Source organism: Mustela erminea, chromosome 7, assembly GCF_009829155.1.
Source record: "Mustela erminea isolate mMusErm1 chromosome 7, mMusErm1.Pri, whole genome shotgun sequence".
NCBI classification, from domain to species: Eukaryota; Metazoa; Chordata; class Mammalia; order Carnivora; family Mustelidae; genus Mustela; species Mustela erminea.
The window spans coordinates 103,427,635-103,447,452 of record NC_045620.1 but is presented as its reverse complement, the minus strand read 5'-3'; the positions used below and the strand labels follow the sequence as shown (position 1 = coordinate 103,447,452).

The window sequence follows — 19,818 nt, the reverse complement described above, 5'->3', positions numbered from 1 at the left end:
CCAGATTGAGGTGTTTGGGGGCCGGTTCTTCAGGTGGAAGTTTTGCAAGTTGGGGCACTAGAAGTTGGGTCCAAACCCTTTGCTCTTCAGAGGGAAACTGGGAGTTACAAGTTCCCTTCCAATGGTATACTGTTCTGTTGGAGGTGGACTTTATGGCAAAAATGAGTCCCAGCATTGTGCACGTGATCAATGTGGCTATGACCTCTTTAACCCAATGTTTAGGAGTCCCTTGGCTAGTTTCTGGATGTCTCACAGTGGAAGTTGTCCCATGTGTAGCTGTAGGTTCCATGTGTCCATAGGAGGAGGTGAATTCAGAAGCCTCCTGGAACATGGACGCTGAACAAGAACTTCTTTTCTTTGGATTCCTATGGAAGATGTTTGGATCACAGATTTTAAGCATTTCCTCATTTTTTGTTTTAGCCTCATTGACACACAGGGCTCTACTATTTCATCTACACAACATAGTGATTCAGCAAGTTTATACATTATTCTATGGCCACATCTTTCACCATACAGTACTGTTACAATATCACTGACTCAATTCCTTGTGCTTTAAAAATATTAAATAGATAGATAGATAGATAGATAGATAGATAAATAGGTAAATAAATAAATATTTCTTCTTTATGAACTTTTATTTTTCTGGATAGCTGGTTGTCTGACCTTGACTAGCACAATAATGGTGCAATGTAGGCTTTAACTGTTTTCTCATGGTTCCTTCTTTTGTATTTCTACCACCAGTTTTTTCTACCAAAAAGCTTTTTAATCCCAATGAAGTCCCAATAGTTCATTTTTTGCCATTGTTTCCCTGGTATTTGGAGACACATCTAGCAAGAAGTTGCTGTGGCCGAGGTCACAGAAGTTGCTTCCTGTGTTCTCCTCTATGATTTTGATGGGTTCCTGCCTCACATTGAAGTCATTCACCCATTTTTGAGTCCATTTTTGTGTACGGTCTAAGAAACTGGTCCTGTTTCATTCTTCTGCATGTGTCTGTCTAATTTTCCCAACACCATTTGTTGAAGATATTTTCTCTTTTTCCATTGGGTATTCTTTCTGGCTTTGTTGAAGATTACTTGATCATAAAGTTGAGGGGCATTTCTGGTTTCTCTATTCTGTTAATGGGTATCATATCTGTTTTTGTGCCAGTACCATACTGTCTTGATGATGACAGCCTTGTAATACAGCTTGAAGTCTGGAATTGTGATGCCACCAGCTTTGGTTTTCTTTTTAAACATTGCTTTGGCTATTGGGGGTCTTCTCTGGTTCCATATAAATTTTAGGATTATTTGTTCAAGAGGAAGATACAAATCAGCAGGGTGTGAGTGAGGAGGTCCTGGCTTACAAGTCTCTGCAGTCCTTCCATTTGTATAAGGAAGTTGAGCAGAGGAGAGGGAAGGTTCTCAGTGCTTTTGTGAGGTGTGTGTACATCTGGTCCAGGGCATTATTTATGGGTCTCTGTCCAGACAGGCTTAATTCAATCTCATTAGCAAAGAAAGCCTTATGGGGTAGTGCAGAAAGTAACTTTGTTACAAGAATGACCTAAGTGGGGGGGTGGGCACAAGGGTGGTTCAGTCAGTTAAGTGCCCACTTTCAACTCAGGTCATGATCCCAGGGTCCTAGGATCGAGCCCCATGTCTGGCTCTCTGCTCAGCGGGGAGCCTGCTTCTCCCTCTGCCTGCTGCTCTGCTCACTTATGCTCTCTCTCTGACAGAAAAAAAAAAATCTTAAACAAGCAAGCAAAAACAAAAAAAGAGTAATGCTCTGGAGGAATAGCATCACACCTGCACCTTCCCTTTCAGACCCAGGCTGCCCCCAAAACTGAGACCACTGAGAACAGACTCATTCTCCAGAACCTGTTCCTCCTCTTCCCTCTGAAAGCCAAGCATCTTTGACAGTCGGCCAAGCCCAGACACCACAGAGAGCCACAGTGAGGTCTCCCAGACTCAGAAGCAGAGTCCATGACATTCAGGGTATCCAAGGGAACACAGCTGGGCCCACAGATGGAGTTATTGCTACTGTTTCTAACATTGTGGGTGAGTGGTTGCCCCCTGCTGGCAGCAGTGATGGACTGCACCTTTGGCCTACAGGCCTCTGATGGTGAGACGTTAAGAGTTCCCACCCACAGGTCCCCACTGGACAGGGTGTCTGCCTGAGAGTCTCACCATCTCCCTCGGCCACTACCACCCCACATTAAATAGATAGATAAAATAGTTTTTAAAAAATGAGAGAATTACCTTTGTGAGAATGAGTACACCTGGGAGAAATAGAGAAGAGAGAGAAGGGAGGTAGGAAAGGAGCTGGTGCAGAAATGAACGTTCAGGACACTGCCCAGGAAGGCTGGGAAACAGGGCCCATGGAAGGAAAAAGTGAAAGGGACACTACCTTCCATGTGGGAGATTCTGAATAGGTGAGGGTTTCATCCTGGGAAGGTCCAGAGTGGGAGGGCGATGGAGAGTGAAGAAAAGAGAATGAGGAAATAAAAGAGAAATATCCCAGAGTCCAAGAGGAGCAGGAAGGGAAAACTGACCCGCAGGAAGTGAAGTTCACGGCCCTTTGTCAGAGGCTAAAGACAGAACTTCCTGGCTCACTCTTTCCTGTGGGACCCTGGAAAACATGCAGCTTCCTGGGGTACAAAACCACCTGGCACCATCCCTAAGACATCTTCACAGCATTTGTCTTCACTAACCCCCCACAAAAAGGGATGCAGGAGGGATGCCTGGGTGGCTCAGTCGGCTAAGTGGCTTCCTTCAGCTCAGGTCATGATCCCAGCATCCTGGGATGGAGTCCCGCATTGGGCTCCCTGCTCAGAAGGGAGCCTGCTTCTCCCTCTGCCTCCTGATTCCCCTGCTTGTGCACCCTCTCTGTCTGACAAATTAATAAATAAAATCTTTTTTAAGGGGTGGGGGATGCAGGAAAAGCCCGATCTCTTCATTTTATGCTGAGCCATACAAGCCCTGCAAGGAGTAAGTCAGAAGTGACTTCTCAAGCAGATAGTGGAACGCACATGTTCAGGGCTGAGTGAAGAGGAAGTAGCTGGTTCAGCAAAGCCTCCCTGACCTGCGGCCCCAGGGAGCAGGTTTGTGTTCGAGGCTGAAGCACTGTGGGCGGAAAGCTATCATACTGCATGCAGTAATAGTTTCCCACATCTTCAGCCTGGAGGTTGCTGATGGTGAGGGTGAAGTCTGTCCCAGACCCACTGCCGCTGAACCGGTCTGGGATGTCCGTGTCCCTGTTGGATGCACGATAGATGAGGTGCCTGGGAGCCTGCCCAGGTTTCTGCTGGTACCAGGCTACATAGTTGTTAACACTCTGACTGGCTCTGCAGTTCATGGTGACCCGCTGACCTGGAGACACAGCCAGGGAGCCTGGAGACTGAGTCATCGTGATTTCCCCATGGGAACCTGCAATCAGAAAAATGGTGTTACAGACACAGTTTATCCTCCTCATGCTGAAATATGTCATTGCAAACGTGCTTCCTAATGGTACCACATGGCAGTACACCATTGGGTCTATTTTGGAAATAACCACTGTTTCTCATTATGTATCTTTAAAAGTTGTTTAAAATGACACTACTCCAGAAGGATTATGGCACTTTTCACCTTCTCACCTGAGACCCACAGCAACAAGCAGAGGAGGACCGGCCTCTGTGACGTCATCTTGCTGCCCCTGCCTGCCTGATGCAGCTCAGCTTCTGTAACAAAGGCCTCTTATATAGCCTGAGCCACTGGTCTGGGCCTGCAGGGGCTTATGCAAAGCAGTCAGGGGGAACAGAAGCAAATCTCATAAGCAGAGGGTTGTGAAAGTGCCCAGTGGAAATGTAAGGAGCCAAAAATAGAGTTGTGTGACAGGAACACACAAAAGTCAGCTTCGAAGCTCTGAGAACAAATTACAAGTTCTAAAATGAAAAACTGCTACAAGATCGAATGAAGAGCTTCCATTTTCAATTTAAAAATATCTTTAAATGGGTTCAGTTTCCAGAAATGGTGAGCTTGGCTCTTCATTTCAGTAACTGAGGTAAATAAAAAAACATGTTGGGAAACAAATAATGGGTGGCAGGGAGGGACAAAATAATTGGAAGGCACAAAAAGAAAGTGGAGATCTTTGGGCCCAACATTTTATAAAAAATCTGACTGGAAAAATAACTAGCTCTGAAGCCATTTTTCTCCTGCAGATGGGTAAGGATGTGGCAAACACTTGACCTCGGGTCCCGGAGCTGTGCAAGATCCAGAGAGATGAGTGATGGAAGACAGGCCAGAATTTCCTCACTCGGGGAGACATGTGGGACCCTCACTGGGCCTATGGGAAGACTGAATCTTGAATTTTAGTTTTTCTATCTTTTCAATTCAATATTTCTGTTTTGTGTTGAATTAACCAATGAGTGAAATCTAGTTGCCTTCAAGAAAATTCAGTTCCCTCCAGTGGTTTGAGAAGTCAGCACAATGTGGCTTGGGTATCATATAAACTTCCCTGCACCTGTTTCTCATCCTGCTGTTCCTTCTTAAACAGAGGGAAGGGGGCAGGGGTGGGATTCCCTTAAGACAACGAGCATGCAGTCCCAGTGAGGAGGGCAGAGGCTGTGGAGGCTTCAGGCGCACTGCAAGTCCAACCACAACACTTCTGCCATCTTTCCTCTCAGTGGGGCAGGTGCCTAAGGCTTCCTCTATCGGGTGGCACCCTGGCTGTTCCATGGGTCCCTATAGCTGCTGCACTGCATCATGACATGAGCCATTTCCTAAACCCAGACAGAGCCTCTATCAAGTAGACCCTGCCTGGGGATCCACACCTCACCCTCACCAAGGGTCGATTCACCCATCATTCCTCTCCTGAATTTGTTCTAGATGATGGATAATTTTTTGTGTCAACAAAAGTAGGCTCGGGTGCTTAGTGGCGTGGTCAATGCCAGTTTAGATGTTGCTGCCAAGGTATTTTTTAGCATGATTAATATTTACATCAGGAGCCCTTATCTCCCATGCTCACAAAAGATTCACCACAGCCCTGTTTCGGCTTCAAAAAGGAAAGAAAACTTTCTTATTATTATAGAAAAACTAACAGAAACAGAAGAGGAAAGGAATATGCATATACAGGAAGGGAATAGTAGGCAAGAAATGAGAATAAGGCCACTTCACCTCCTATTGGGTACTTACAACACCCCACCTCACGTGTCTGTATTTTCAAGTAGCCCGAGCTATTTGCATCTGCCTCCCCTCCTGGATCCCATTCTGGGGGGCCAGCCCTGCCTGGAGCGGGAGGGGATGGGAGACAAGGCTGTAGCTCTTGGCATCCAGAACAGAAAGGCTGTATCTGGAGGCTGAAATCCCTGATGAACATAGATGCAAAAATCCTCCACCAAATATTAGCAAACCAAATTCAACAATACATTAAAAGGATCATACACCATGAACAAGTAGGATTTATTCCTGAGATGCAAGGATTATTCAATATCCATAAAAAATTAACATGAATGTCACATGAACAAACTTAAGGGTAAAAATCATAAGATTGTCTCAACAGATGCAGAAAAAGTATTGGATAAAATTCAGTATCTATTTATAAATAATAAATAAACCCAAGAAATACCAAAGTTATAAGAATATGGAGAAAGAGGATATGTAGTGGATAATTTCTTGCCTCTGATCTTTCCTCCTTTACCTTCCACTCTCTTCCTTCCAGGCCTTTCCTAGCCAGCCACCCTGTAGGCCATCCGTGTCCTTACTTCCCCAGCCACATTAAGTCAATGACCATTTGTGCTCTTTGAGAGTCTGCTAAAAAAAAAAAAAAAAAAAAAAAAAAACTTATTTCATTACACAGTGGTATGGGAGCTGTTCAGTTTAACTTTCATCAACGTATGATTCAAACCAGGGCTGATCCTGGAGTCCTTTCTCCCTATTTGCTGGTTGGCAGGCCCTGTGTTTTTAATGAGTTGTGGTAAGAATCAAAGACAGCAGAGCTATTACAATGCAGTAAGAAGTTTTTATTATATGCATAGTCCCCTGGGAACAGAACACACAGCATGCCCCACAGCGACACAGGCAGTAACAAGGTGAGATGCACAGGCAGAGAGAGTACTGCTGGCCTGTATTATTACTGCATATTTCATGAGAAGTAGTGGAGAAGCAAAGTCAACAAACTACTCACACATAAGATTGGAGAGTTTGAAAATTTCAGCAGGCTGCAGACTATAGGTGTGCCCCTTGTCCTCTGGTACCCAGAGGGATTTGGGTAGAGGGAAATGTCACAATTGCACCTCTCATTGAAAGGAAAGGAGTAGGATTTGGACTCAGGGTTGTCTGGCTTGCATATCAAATGTACGCCCTTGGGCAAGTCTTTTATTGCCTCTGGGAATTAGATAATAGTAGGAGAGGAGGCCCCTTCGTGGCTTGGGCAGCAAGAATGCAGAAATAAGAAAATGGATTAAGGGGGTGCCTAGGTGGCTCAGTGAGTTAAAGCCTCTGCCTTTCGCAGGTCATGATCCCAGGGTCCTGGGATCGAGCATCGGGCTCTCTGCTCAGTGGAGAGCCTGCTTCCTCCTCCACTCTCTCTCTCTCTCTTGTTCTCTCATTCTCTCTCTCTACCTGCCTGTCTGCCTACTTGTGACCTCTGTCAAATAAATAAATAAAATCTTTAAAAAAAAAAAAAAGAAAGAAAATGGATTAAGTATAAAGCCTCATGTGGCTGAAAATAAGGTCATGCAGGGGTGTTTGGGGAGAGTGGTGAGTATTGTGGTGATCTGAAACTTGTCCCATAAATTGTGTGCCCGCTGAATCTGGTTGGGTCCAATACTAAAGAAAATACTATCTCCTTTCTGAGATTATCTGCTGCTGGGCTCCACCCAATCTGGTGTGTCTGACGTTTCTGGTTTAGGATGAACAACTCTGTCACACAGTTAACTGATGTTCCGTGGACAGGTATACCGGGGCCTGTGCTATGCTGGGAACTGCTCATTGGACAGTGAATAAGGCATTTGTGAGAAGGGCCAAGTCTTGATGAAGAATCGAGAAGTCTGTGCTATCTACGAGTCTTCATCTGGGCTTGCCATAGTGTCCACAACGTCCTGCCTGGACACAGATGCATGTACCACCAAATGATAGGAGAGGTCATAGGGACCACATGATAGGGCCACTTACATCGAGACCTAAGCTTGATATGGAGTCCCTCCTGACTCTGCATCCACTCTACACTGGTGACTTCAAAATTAGCTGATAAACGGAATGGTGTAGATTATCCAAGTGTGGAATGTGTTGTCTCAACACTCAACACTCGACACTCGACACTCAACAAGATACTGTGCTTCAACCTCAGTAGTTGGAGGTACAAGATACAATCACTTGTCCTTTACCTTGGAGAGAATGTGCCCACATTCCCCAGATATCTGGACCCCGACATAGCTACCAGGGTTGGGGGCCACATGAATTTTAGTAGGGTTTGCATCCCATTGTTGGAGCATATGTATTTTTGCAAGTTAGCGAAGTCCTCACCATTTCTTGCTCATTGTGTGCAATTAACAGGATGTAATTGATAGAGTATGGTCTGGTGGGATGCTCTGGGGGATGGTTAGACAACGCACTGTAGCAGAGAGCAGGGAGTCAATGGAACCCTGGGCCAAGACTGAGGATATGACCTGCTCTTCCCTGAGGTAAAAGCGAAGTCACCAGAGGACTGCTTTACATTATATGCCATGCCCCCTGCTAGTAGACCTTGTAGTTGGCCCAGCATGGGGTAAGCACTTTCAAAACCTCCACATGGCCAGAAGAAGGAGACTTAACACACCCAGAGAAGAATGGGGCTCAGTGGGGGGATTCTTTTGACAAACTTAATTTTTGAGTACTTAAGCAATAAGAATGTCCCATAATTTGCATATCTACTTCCTCTTAGGTCTGAAGTGTTTCTGCCTCTCAGAGTCTAGTAACAGAGTCTCTCTAGGTGTGTGGCATGAACACACTGGACCCATCGAAAGCAGCAAGATGGTGACTCCATTACAGTTCTTGGCCTTCTGCTCCTCTGGGTTCCAGGTGAGAATATTTGGACAAGGCAGGTTAAAGTTGGGGTATGATTTTCCATCCTGATTTTCTTTCTTCATTGGGAATCTTTCCACAGATGAATTTGGCTTATTTTAAAAATAAGTAGTATTCTCTGTCCTACCTAACTAGATACTGGTGACTTCCATGTACATATCCTGAACCTCTGCTGATGTTTCCTGTGTGGATTTCAGCCTCCCATGGAGAGAATGTGCTGACCCAGTCTCCTGCCATCCTGTCCATGGCTCCAAAAGAGGGAATCACCATCAACTGCTGGGCCAGTTAGAATATTAACAAGTGGTTAGCCTGGTATCAGCAGGAGCCAGGGAGAGCTCCTGACCTCCTGATCTATGAAGCATCCAAGCTGGAAACTGGGGTCCTGTCATGGTTCAGTGGCAGTGGTGGGACACACTTCATTTTACCATCAGCTGCCTGGAGCCGGAATATGCTGGGACCTACTACTGCGTGCAGTCTAACAGCTACTCACTCACAGTGTTACAGGTCAGGGCATAAACCACCAGGGAAGCAGATGTGAGGGGCTGGGCTGCCCCCACTGCTCCTCTGATGCCTGCACATGTTCAGACAGTTTCTCAGAGGCAGCCACAATTTGAATGTCATGGGGGCTTTGGGAGAAGGGCAAGGAGGATCCCCGGTCTCCTGACTGACTCCCTTTCCCCCAGATCATTACACCTGAGGAGTGTGGATGATGGCATCCGCTGGGGTTTGTACAGCAAAAGAGAAGCCACTCTAGGTATTCCAAGCAGGAATTGCTTCCTGTAGGGAAGTAATGTCTAAATGTCACTCTTTCAAAGGCCTGGGGATATAGTAATAAGCGAAGCAGACACTAGAAACAGTGATCCTTGTTGATCCACCATAAGTCAGAGAATTTATACCATTGGAGATACAGGCTGCCTAACCCCGTGGTCCTCAGGCCTGTCTAGGAGGGCCAGGGATGGAGCGGCTGATGCTCTAGCCGCTGCAGAACCTCCCCCAGGTGATTCTCCGGTCCCTCACTTACCACTTACCTTCCTGCAGGTGCTGATGGAGAGCATTGAATCCTCATCATCTAACCTCCAGTTCTAGGGTAAGGTGCCTCCTTAGCAACTCCATAGGGCACCTAGAGGAAAGAGGGCTCTGCGAAATGTGCTTCCAGAAGTGACGGTGGTGACGGGGAACTGACAGAAGACAGCCTGGGATGGTCATGATTTTTACATCTCTCAGAAGTTGGCCAGTTAGGGGAAGGCCCCAGAACATGTTCGAATATGCTTCTAGCTATCATCATTAGGTCATAACAAGGAGATTTTGTTAAGTGACTGAGGGAACAGAAGAATGAGGTAATTGTGTCATGTATATAGAAATAACTAGACAATGAAGGACTTTCATGATAAAAAAAAAAAGAACTAAATATGCATGAAGCACTTTTTTCTTACTATAAAAATATCTTGTGTCTCAAAATTCTCTATAAGCCAGAGCATCATCAACAACCCTGATAGCTTGTGGCAAATGTGAAATAGCTGTCTCCACCTGATACCTACTCATAAGGCTCTCCATTTTAATAAGATAGCAGGAGCTGTGTAAGGTTTAGATGCTCTGTTATAGAGCATTTTTACTTTCTCTAAAGTAGTCTTTAATTTTCTATTTTCATTTAAGACATTTCTATTGAGAGCCATCTGTCAAATTAAAGCCACATGTTGAAAAAGCCTCCAATTTTACATTCAAAATCATACAAAATTGAATTACAAAATTCTTTTTAGACTGTAAATTTGGAAAATATAATTATTTGGAAATAACATGATCATGTATCTTTTTTTTTTTTTTCCAGCATAACAGTATTCATTATTTTTGCACCACACCCCGTGCTCCATGCAATCCGTGCCCTCTATAATACCCACCACCTGGTACCCCAACCTCCCACCCCCCGTCCCTTCAAAACCCTCAGATTGTTTTTCAGAGTCCATAGTCTCTCATGGTTCACCTCCCCTTCCAATTTCCCCCAACTCCCTTCTCCACTCTAAGTCCCCATGTCCTCCATGCTATTTGTTATGCTCCACAAATAAGTGAAACCATATGATAATTGACTCTCTCTGCTTGACTTATTTCACTCAGCATAATCTCTTCCAGTCCCGTCCATGTTGCTACAAAAGTTGGGTATTCATCCTTTCTGATGGAGGCATAATACTCTATCCCCAGGGGTACAGGTCTGTGAATCACCAGGTTTACACACTTCACAGCACTCACCAAAGCACATACCCTCCCCAATGTCCATAATCCCACCCCCTTCTCCCAAACCCCCTCCCCCCAGCAACCCTCAGTTTGTTTTGTGAGATTAAAAGTCACTTATGGTTTGTCTCCCTCCCAATCCCATCTTGTTTCCTTTATTCTTCTCCTACCCACTTAAGCCCCCATGTTGCATGTATCTTAAACATTAAATAGAATAATGATTTGTAGAAACTTAAAGAATTACAAAGACCACAGTAAGAATAAAGCAAAATTATATACAATTCTGTCAGAATAACTGGACCTAGATTTGCTTGTTTTGTGGTTTCTCTACCCTCCTACAGCTTGCCATGAGAATCATGTGCCATGGGTAGTCCCCACACTCTGTCTTGGCCCCAGATCAACCACAATCCATAGACTGGAGAACCATTCCCCAGTCTATTCTCACTGCAAAACAAACACACAACTGAGACCTGTGTGCATTATCAAAATTATTGTCAACATGAACATCCATGACTATAGAAACAAATACTTAGTATGACAAGCCACTGAGTTTTTCACTGGTTTGTTAAAATAGCGTGTAAATCTGTATTACACATCTTCTCATAGAAATTGATAGGTTTTATTAAACACAATGGCATTTATAAAAGGAATACTTGGGAATACATTTATAAGAAGATACAAAGCAAAGAAATGTTTTAAAAATATTTCAATTAAAAGTGTAAAATTCACCCCATTGTAGAAACTTCTAAGATTACTTTGATTAATGATGAAAAGTTCTTTAGATCATTCAGAATTATTAAGTGTGATTAAATATAAAGTATCTGAATAAAATTGTATATGTCAATATGCATATATATGCATATATGTATAATATACATACATGTAGATACATTTTTTATGTGTTTATACAATTATCTTATGAATTAAATGGATTAATATGAGTCCAGTAATTCCACATAAATAACTAAGTGGTGTCCAGGACCAGATATAGTATGAACCTGACTTGAGGAATTTTCCTTAAAATCTTTGTTTCTAAATCATATACTAATTGTTATACTTATCTGAATATATTTTTTCCTCACTCAGTGAAGGTCCCAATGGTTTGAATGGGGTTATTTCTTCCTACAAACCATTACAGCCCATGAAAGACCTATTATCTCTACATCCACATTCATGTGATGAATTCCAGGTATGAGATATTATCCAATCTTTTTTTTTCATTTTATGGTGAAATCTATTAATACTCTCATAACATAGGTGAGAGCTCTTGTAATTTACAAAGAAAATAACAACTAAATGAAACTACCAACATTAAACATTAAACAGACTGACTGAAAAATGAATTCATGGGTAATATCACTTGGTCCTCAAGTGGGGCATAAGGAGCAGAACTCAGCCTTCTGAGAGGAAGCACACCAGAATCTTGGGGAGGGGCAGTTATCAAGTTTGATCATTTAACAATACATGCTGCTATCTCAATTTCATCCTACAAATATTATTATTTGTTTTATTAACAGTTGGCATGTCTCTAAAATATCAGTTGAATGATTTCTTTGGGCTTGTTGGTGAATTAGAGGATAAAATTACAATTTAGAGATGCATAGTCAATGTGTTAAATATTTTAGACTGTTCCTTAGGTAATCATCCCCCCTTTTTTATACATAATCAACACTGAAGAAACTTGGATAAAATTGGAACAATTTAACAGGTTGTTCCGTAGCCAAAAGAAACCAAGGGTGAAACAAGTCAACCGATGTCCTAAGAACTTTTAACAGAGAACCCCAGTGCACAGACCTTCGGGGCATATATGAACTAACTCATTCCCCACTTTCCCAGATAAAGAAAGAGACATGGAGACAGAATGAAGCATTTATTACCAGGAGTGAAATACTGACAAGTCAGTTACCTAGAGATACAAAAACAAGAGCTTTCAGTTCCAGATGAACCCAGATATTTCCTTATTTTTATGAAATATTTCTGGAATTGGGGACAAATTTATGCCTGAGGTTTGTCAGAGAATTTTGCTGGCATGATGCCACTTTGCTGCTCTTCCCAAGAATGATTTTGAGAAAAGGAAATCACAACAGTACATTAAATTTAAAGGTTATGTTTGATGACAGCTGAAATAGTCAATTCACTGCCATAGACTACTGGTTTTGACAAATTATCAGACCTGGAAAAAAATAAGATCAAAAGATTGAAGTCAAAGTCATTTTGGAAAGAACAGAAAAATGGGCCAGGATTGAAAATAATAGCTTCCCAGTGACAGCTGATCGAAGGACCATTATCAAACAGAGGCTGTCAATAATTACGTGATCCTATAGGTAGATGTTGGTTCCTGGTATGGTCTGATGATCTGTTCCCCACAGATTCATATATGTTGAAATCTTAAACTCCAAGATGATCATATTAAGCAGTTGGGCCTTTGGTAGGTGATTAGGTCATGAGGATGGAGCACACAGGATGGGACTATCACTTTAAAAAGAGACCCCACTTATCTCCCTGATCCCTTCAACCATGTCCAGACACAGCAGGAAGGCACCATCTAAGAAGCAGAATGTGAGTCCTCACCACATACTAAATTGGCCAGCAACCTGATCTTGGAATCCACAGTCTCCAGAACTGTGAGAAATATATTTCTGTTGTTTACGAGCTGCCAAGGCTAAGTTTTTTTCTGGTGTAAAAACCCAAACAGACTAGGACAGTCACCCTTCCCAGCTTTCCCAGGAAGCCTAAAGAACAAACATCATGACATCAGAGATGGAAGTCCATGTGTAGGCTCAAGAGGACGGATTCATATAATGAAAGGTGGTAGTCTTACTAGCACATGTTCTGGGATTGAGCCATTTGATAAAGGAAGACATTAGAGCTAATTAGCTAATTCAAGCAAAAAGGCATTTATTATCATGAATTGGGTAAATCAAAAATGTGTAGAAAGACCAGATGAGCACGCTCAGGCAACTCCCTGTTTCAGTCCCTCAAATACCCTAGCATTTTCCCTAATCAGAAAAGCTATTGCTCTGGCAAAGGCCATCTGGCAAATCAGAAAGCTATGTGCTTCAGGCAGTGCTGCCTGGACCCCACTCCAGAGATGTGAGCCCCTCTGGCTGTATGTTGTTCCTCCTCTCTCTCTGTGCCAAGAACCACTCTACAGGAACACATCAGATAGTCAGAGTCTTAATGGCACCTGCAGCAAAGAATGCCAAGGCAATGAGGTTTAGCCTTTCCAGAACTTTCCACACAAAAAGACCTGAGGGAACCCTGAGGACAGAAATATTGAAGAAGCTTTTTTGCAATAACTACACAAGTCAGGCATACATTTATGGCTCTTAGATAATTTCGCTTTCTCTATTCTTTCTTTATAAAAAAAAATTGTTAAGTGAAACAGAAACAAAACAAAAAGCCCACATGACCAAAATGGTGTCACTTATGCTAAGGCTCTGTATTAGCAAACCTAGACTTAACACCTCAACTAAATGCAACCTCACCCCCAGGAATGCGACCTTTAACCAGTCAAACTGGAATTTCCTGGTCAAAACTAGTAGCCAATTCACTGTTAGACCCCTTTCATTCCTTTTAGGAGGGCAACTTTCCCTAAAACAATGCATTCTTTGCTAATAATTTTCTTTTTCTGCTCTCTCTCTCTCTGCCTTTCAAATATCTTTATAAATATCTTGCACACAGATTGGTACTGCCAAATACTAATACCAGTTCACATGATAGAAACTGAGCACATGTATCACCGGGAAGTCATGTACAGAATCTTTTTTAAAGATTTTATTTATTTGACAGAGAGAAAGCACAAGCAGGTAGAGTGGCAGGCAGAGGGAGAGGGAGAAGCAGGCTCTCCACCAAACAGGAAGCTTGATGCATGCCTGATTCCAGGACCCTGGGATCATGACCTGAGCTGAAGGCAGACGCTTAACCAACTAAGCCACTCCCGGCCTCATATATAGAATTTGGAAAAGTCTTGTTGAGATGTGTATTTTAGCTCATTATTTTTTAAGACTTTATTTATTTATTAGAGACAAAAAGAGCAAAGGAGAACATGAGCAGAGGAAAGAGGGAGAAGTAGGCTCTCCACTGAGCAGGGAGCCTGATGCGGGGCTCAATCCCAGGACCCTGGGTTCACAATGTGAGCCAAAGGAAGACTTAGCTTACTATTACATTGAGAATTAATTCATTTCCATTGAATACTACTAATACTGCTATGACTAATACTAGTATTGCAAATACTAGTACTACAAACGTTAGTACTAGTACTGCAGGCACTACTACTGTCATGCTACTACCACTAATAAAAGTAATAAACATCAACAACTACACTGTCAGCTGCCATCGAGTGAAATCTTGAGGACTTACTATGTATCGAATACTGTGCGAAGGAGTCATTCACCCACCACAATTCATCTCACAATAATCCTCTAGAGATGAGAAATCACGGATTCTCAGAGTTCACATTACTCAACATGCCAGTGGTTCTAAAGGAAGTAGACAGAAGAAGAATCTATTATTTTGACTCCATAATTTCTACTCATTATTTAACTACATTCATTAACAAAAAATTAGTACAACTAAAAACAGGTCAAGACAGAGACTGTCTCTAGCATCCCAAATCTCCCTCAGACTCCTTCCCTGTCAATTCCATGCCCACCCCCCATGGACATACCAGTTCAGTACTTTTTTACTCTGATATGTCCAACAGAATTGAGAGTGTACGTGCTCAAGGAATGTCATGACAGCGTTGTCATAAGACAACCCCAAACTGGAAACAACCAGTTACTGATCTAGAATGGAATGGCTTCAATTATGGTATTTGCAAACATCTTTATCCTCTCTGTGCTTTATCTGAGTGGTAGTTTTGAAACCTGTGATAATTTTGATGCTGCCCAAATTACTAATCTTTCATATGAAGTACCCCTCATGTCTTATCTGAAAAACCATTTCATACCTCAAATTGATGAATATATTACTACTACTTTTCTAAGCTTTATCACTGTACTTTAGTTTTATAATCTAGCTGGATTGGGCTCTTGGACATGATAAGAGTAGGGGATCAGATTTCCTTTCTCTTTCAGTATGAATGTCCGCTTGAACCATCCCACTATATTAGAAAGAAAGTTCCTTTGTTAATTGTCCTAAGAGTCATGTGTCACAAATTAAGTGTCCCCATAGATATACGTCTGTTCCTGGACTATGTTTCATCCCCCTGGTCTCTCTTATAGCTTTGTTGCATACTACAGTGCCCTAATCACTGTGACTATAAATAAGTCTTTTCAAAAAGAGAATCCATTTATTTATTTGAGAATGAGTGAACATGAGCTGGTCGGGGAGGGGCAGAGGGAGAGGGAGAAGCAGACTCCCCACTGAGCAGGGAGCCAGACCCAATTCTCCTTCCCAGGACCTGAGCAAAAAGGCAGATGTTTAAGCAGCTGAGCCACTCAGGAGCCCCATGTGTATTTAAGTAAGTCTTATTAGTCAATAGAGTATTCTCTCAACATTGTTCCTTTTCAGAATTGTCTTGGTTCTTTTTAGCTCAGAATTCCCTATACGTTTTATAATGTGCAAAAAAAAGTAACTGGGTGTTTATCGGAAATACATTGAAACTAGGATCAATTTCTTGAGACAACATATTGAGTTTTCAGATGCATGAAAGTGTAATATTTCTCCATTTATTCAGGTCTCCTTTACTTTCTCTTACCAAAGTTTTATTATCATTGGGTCTGTATGGTGTGTGGACCCTGGCAGGTAATAATGCATGTCCCCTCATATGCATGTACAGCTTACAATTTATTTGAAATTGCCAAGATAATAAATTACCCTTGAAAAACGTTCACTCTATGTCTGTCTCCATTACTAAAATTCAATTTCCCATTTGGACAACCTGCAATTTCATTAGCTATGCAAAACTCAACTCAAATACAGACTTAATCTAATCCACACAAATGTGTGTATATATTTGGATTTTCAGAGGAAGTACTTTGGGAGAAAGGATCAGTTTCTTGGAGAAAGATTCCCCCACGCACATGTCTAAGGTCATGAGACCCTCTGTGACTCCCAATCCCAGCTTCCATGGCAAGAACACTCGGAGAATCATTTCCCTTCCACCTTCCTCTTCTCAGCAGGGCACAGAGCAGCAGAAAACACAACAGCAGAGACAGAGATCTGAGATCCGACCTGCCCCACCTCACCAGTCCGCTCGGGCTGGGACACATGAAGAGCCGCTCAGCAAGTTGAAGACCAAAGTAGATTCACTTAGACTAGAAACTGCACGGTCTGAACATAGACGTGTTCTTCCTCCTTTTTCCGTGTCAGCCATAGGATTGCATATGCTGAAGACACAGGTAGTCATTTCCTGCACAGTGACAACCTCGGCCAAGCTGACCAGGACACGGACAGGATGTTCCCTCCCCACACCATGATAGTGGCTGCAAATGAAGCTGGAACCATCCTAGAAGCAAGGCCGGAAAAATCCTAGAGGCATGAGAATACTGCAAACCAGAAATGTATTTAAAGAGGTGCCAAAATATAAGATTTCAATCTCCTGCCATTATTCCTTATCACAAAGAAATTATAGAGTGTAAAGCCCTGAATGAAGAACTGTGAAGGCCATTATTTGAATATAAACAAAGCCTACTTCTTTTTTTGGCACAGGCTCCCTAAGATCGCAATAGAGTAGGGTTCAGAGAGCTCCCAGGCTGGTGAACACATCCACACAGGGAGGGTAATACATCCCAGCTCCGTGGGAACAGAAGCTGCTGCATTCAGGATCCTCCCAATCCCCACTGTGTATCTCTCCATCAAGCTCTTCATCTGAGTCTTTATCATATTTTTTAATAACCTGGTAAGCATAACTAAGTATATCTCAAAGTGATGTGAGCTGCTCTAGCAAACTAATCACATCTGAGGCGGGAATCATGGAACCCCGTGTCTACAGGTGGTCAGAGACAGAGGTCCCTTCTTCACTCCCATTAGATGATGACACTCCCAATGGGTTATTCCTTCTCAATTGGGGGTCTCCATGCCATCCTGCAGAGCCATGAGCAGCTGCTCTGGAGGATGAAGTGGGGACACAAAGCCACTGAGAGCAGACCCAGAGCCAGGAGGCTGTTCCCTGAGGGAAGTCCCTCTTGAAAGTGCCTGGTGTCCACACAGTTGGTCAGGGACTGTCACCTGGATTCTGTGCACTGGAGCTTGTCCACCCCCGTGTGGTTCCTTGTCTGTGTCTGTGACAGTGGTGACACCTTCTCCACAATGTGCAGGGACATCAGTCTCCTCTCGAAACATACACATGGGATGGATACAGACCTAGATTTGAGGTCTTCCCTGAACAAAGCTAAAGTCATTCTTCTTTCCTGTCACAAACTTTAAAAATTCCTTCAATAAAAATCCAAAGTCCCAGAGTGATGACAAAAATAATGTGATAGACTCCCCATACATTCCATAAAGAACAAAAACAAAGGTGAAAGTGAGTGAATCTGAGGAGAAAGGAGTAACCACTGTGAAAAGGCCTGCACCTCTGGCAGGTGCATCACACATGCATGAAGGTACAGGAGGAGAGAAAGCAATGATATCCTGGGTAAGGATCTGACCCTTGTGTCCCCTGTCAGGTCCACTCTGGAGGGCAACCACAGGGCTGCATGCCCCAGGGGGCTGGCTTAGGTTTTGTTCTACTGCATCCTAGCCCTACTCCCCCTCTGCCCAATCCTGCATTCTCTTTCCAGAGGTGGTGATGTCAAGAACATTCCCCAGCCAGTGTCACACGTGCTATAGTCGATGTGAGTCTGCTTTCCAGGAAACAATGCCTGTGACCACTGATGTCGGAGAGTAGCACAGACCAGATGTTCAGAATAACCACCATAGGCAGAAGCTGTCCATTTTCCAAAATGCACAGGGACAGAATGATGTCAGAAAGAGAGAAAGTGGCAGTAGACAATAGAGCACATGTTATGAGAAATTAAGTCAATGTGCTGACCCTAAGAGTATTTTATCTCTCTAATTGGAAAACTCTAGCTCAGGGTTCCTCAAGCCCAAAGTCACAGCTTCTGACTCAGTTTTTGGACCTAAGTCAGTTCCTACTCTCAAGCACATTGACTCAGGGGAAGGCCATGTCTCAAAGGAAAGACATTAAGGTTTTGCCATAGCTGTATTGAGAAAATCTGGCTTCCTTATTTTCCCTGAGGAACTCAGGGCTTAAGGCTTGGGCTCTGAATGTGTCCTCTCGGCCCTGATGAGAAAGCTCTCTGTTAGAAGGACACATGGGTGAAGGCCGTGCTCTAGTGGAGGAGACAAGGAACAAGGTGTCCACAGAGAAAAAGCAAACACACAAGCAAAGAAACAATCCATCTCAAATTAAAGCAGTTGAAGAATATTTGTTAACTGACAAGAAAGCTGTGAGAACTCCTCAGGACAGAACTTCCATCCCTCACAGGAGACACTCTGGAGTTGGAGATGCAAATTGCTACAAAGTGTTAAGAATTTATTAAAATGAGGGATTATGAGGGAGCCTGTGTTCAGAGGAAACTTCTGAACTTCCATCTCTCCTTCCCTGATTAGAGTGTGATGACTGGGGGCCCTGCCCAAGGGTTAGTATCGATACAGCAATACCTTTGAGGCCAAAATAACATTGCTCCCATTTCTTCACAGGACTCACATGAATCTCAGCTCTAGAAAATTTATTTACTTATTTACTTATTCTAAAAAGTGCAAAGAAAAGAAATGACAATATTGGGAAGGAATTTAGATTACATATACAGAGATCAGGGCTCTCAAATAACTTATAAAGTCAGAAGATCAACACATTCACATATATATGGGAGTCACCTGGAGCCAAAACTATTCTCTGTGAGTTCATCCTCTAGTGGGTGAATATTTGCAGTTATTTAGAAAAGGTGACCCATTTCAGTCACAGGTCCCAAGAATCTACCCAACAACTCCTGTCTGGGACACTCCCTCTTCTGGGTGGCAGAAGGAACCTCTGTTTGGATTCAGTCGGGACACAACTCGGTTGTTCATCAACTTGGCCATAGCAATATAAGTTTGTGCTGTTTGGCTGAGAAAATGTATAGATCAAGTCCTATAGAATGTATAACAGCATCATAATCACCACCCACACACCATGAACCCAGAATAATGGACTCACATAACCAAAGCAGCAAGAGAACTGCCCCAAGGGACACAGATCACACACTGACCTCCAGTTTTATAGATTCCAAAGGGACATCTCCTGGCAAAGAGACAAAAGTGCAACAAAACCCATCTGCATAAGTCCTTGCTCACTGAGGTGACAGTGGTCTAGATTAGAGAATCCTAGAATCCTGGTCCCCACCTGGACCTCATGGAGGTTCTTCTTACATCCCTTACAGATGCTGACGATTTCTGTGTGGTGTGCAGTGACCAATGGTGATGAAGTCACTTTTATTGTCTAGGGTACAACAAGGTTCCTACATACACAGGAGATAAAGACTCCTGTTTGGAATTAGAAACAGTCTTTCTTCAGTCTACAAGTAGCAGAGGAAAATTTCAAAACCTTTACTGTCAAGAAAGAACTTTTAGAAGGTTTTGCATTTTTTAGGTATTTCAG

General features: G+C 43.0%; 1 gene segment (V, D, J or C); it reads right to left on the bottom strand.

Moving 5' to 3' along the window:
- Positions 1 to 2,967: 2,967 nt before the first annotated feature.
- LOC116596447 lies at positions 2,968 to 3,717 on the bottom strand. The segment is given in 2 exon segments: positions 2,968 to 3,401; positions 3,608 to 3,717. Coding segments are annotated over 2 exon segments (468 nt in total).
- Positions 3,718 to 19,818: the final 16,101 nt, after the last annotated feature.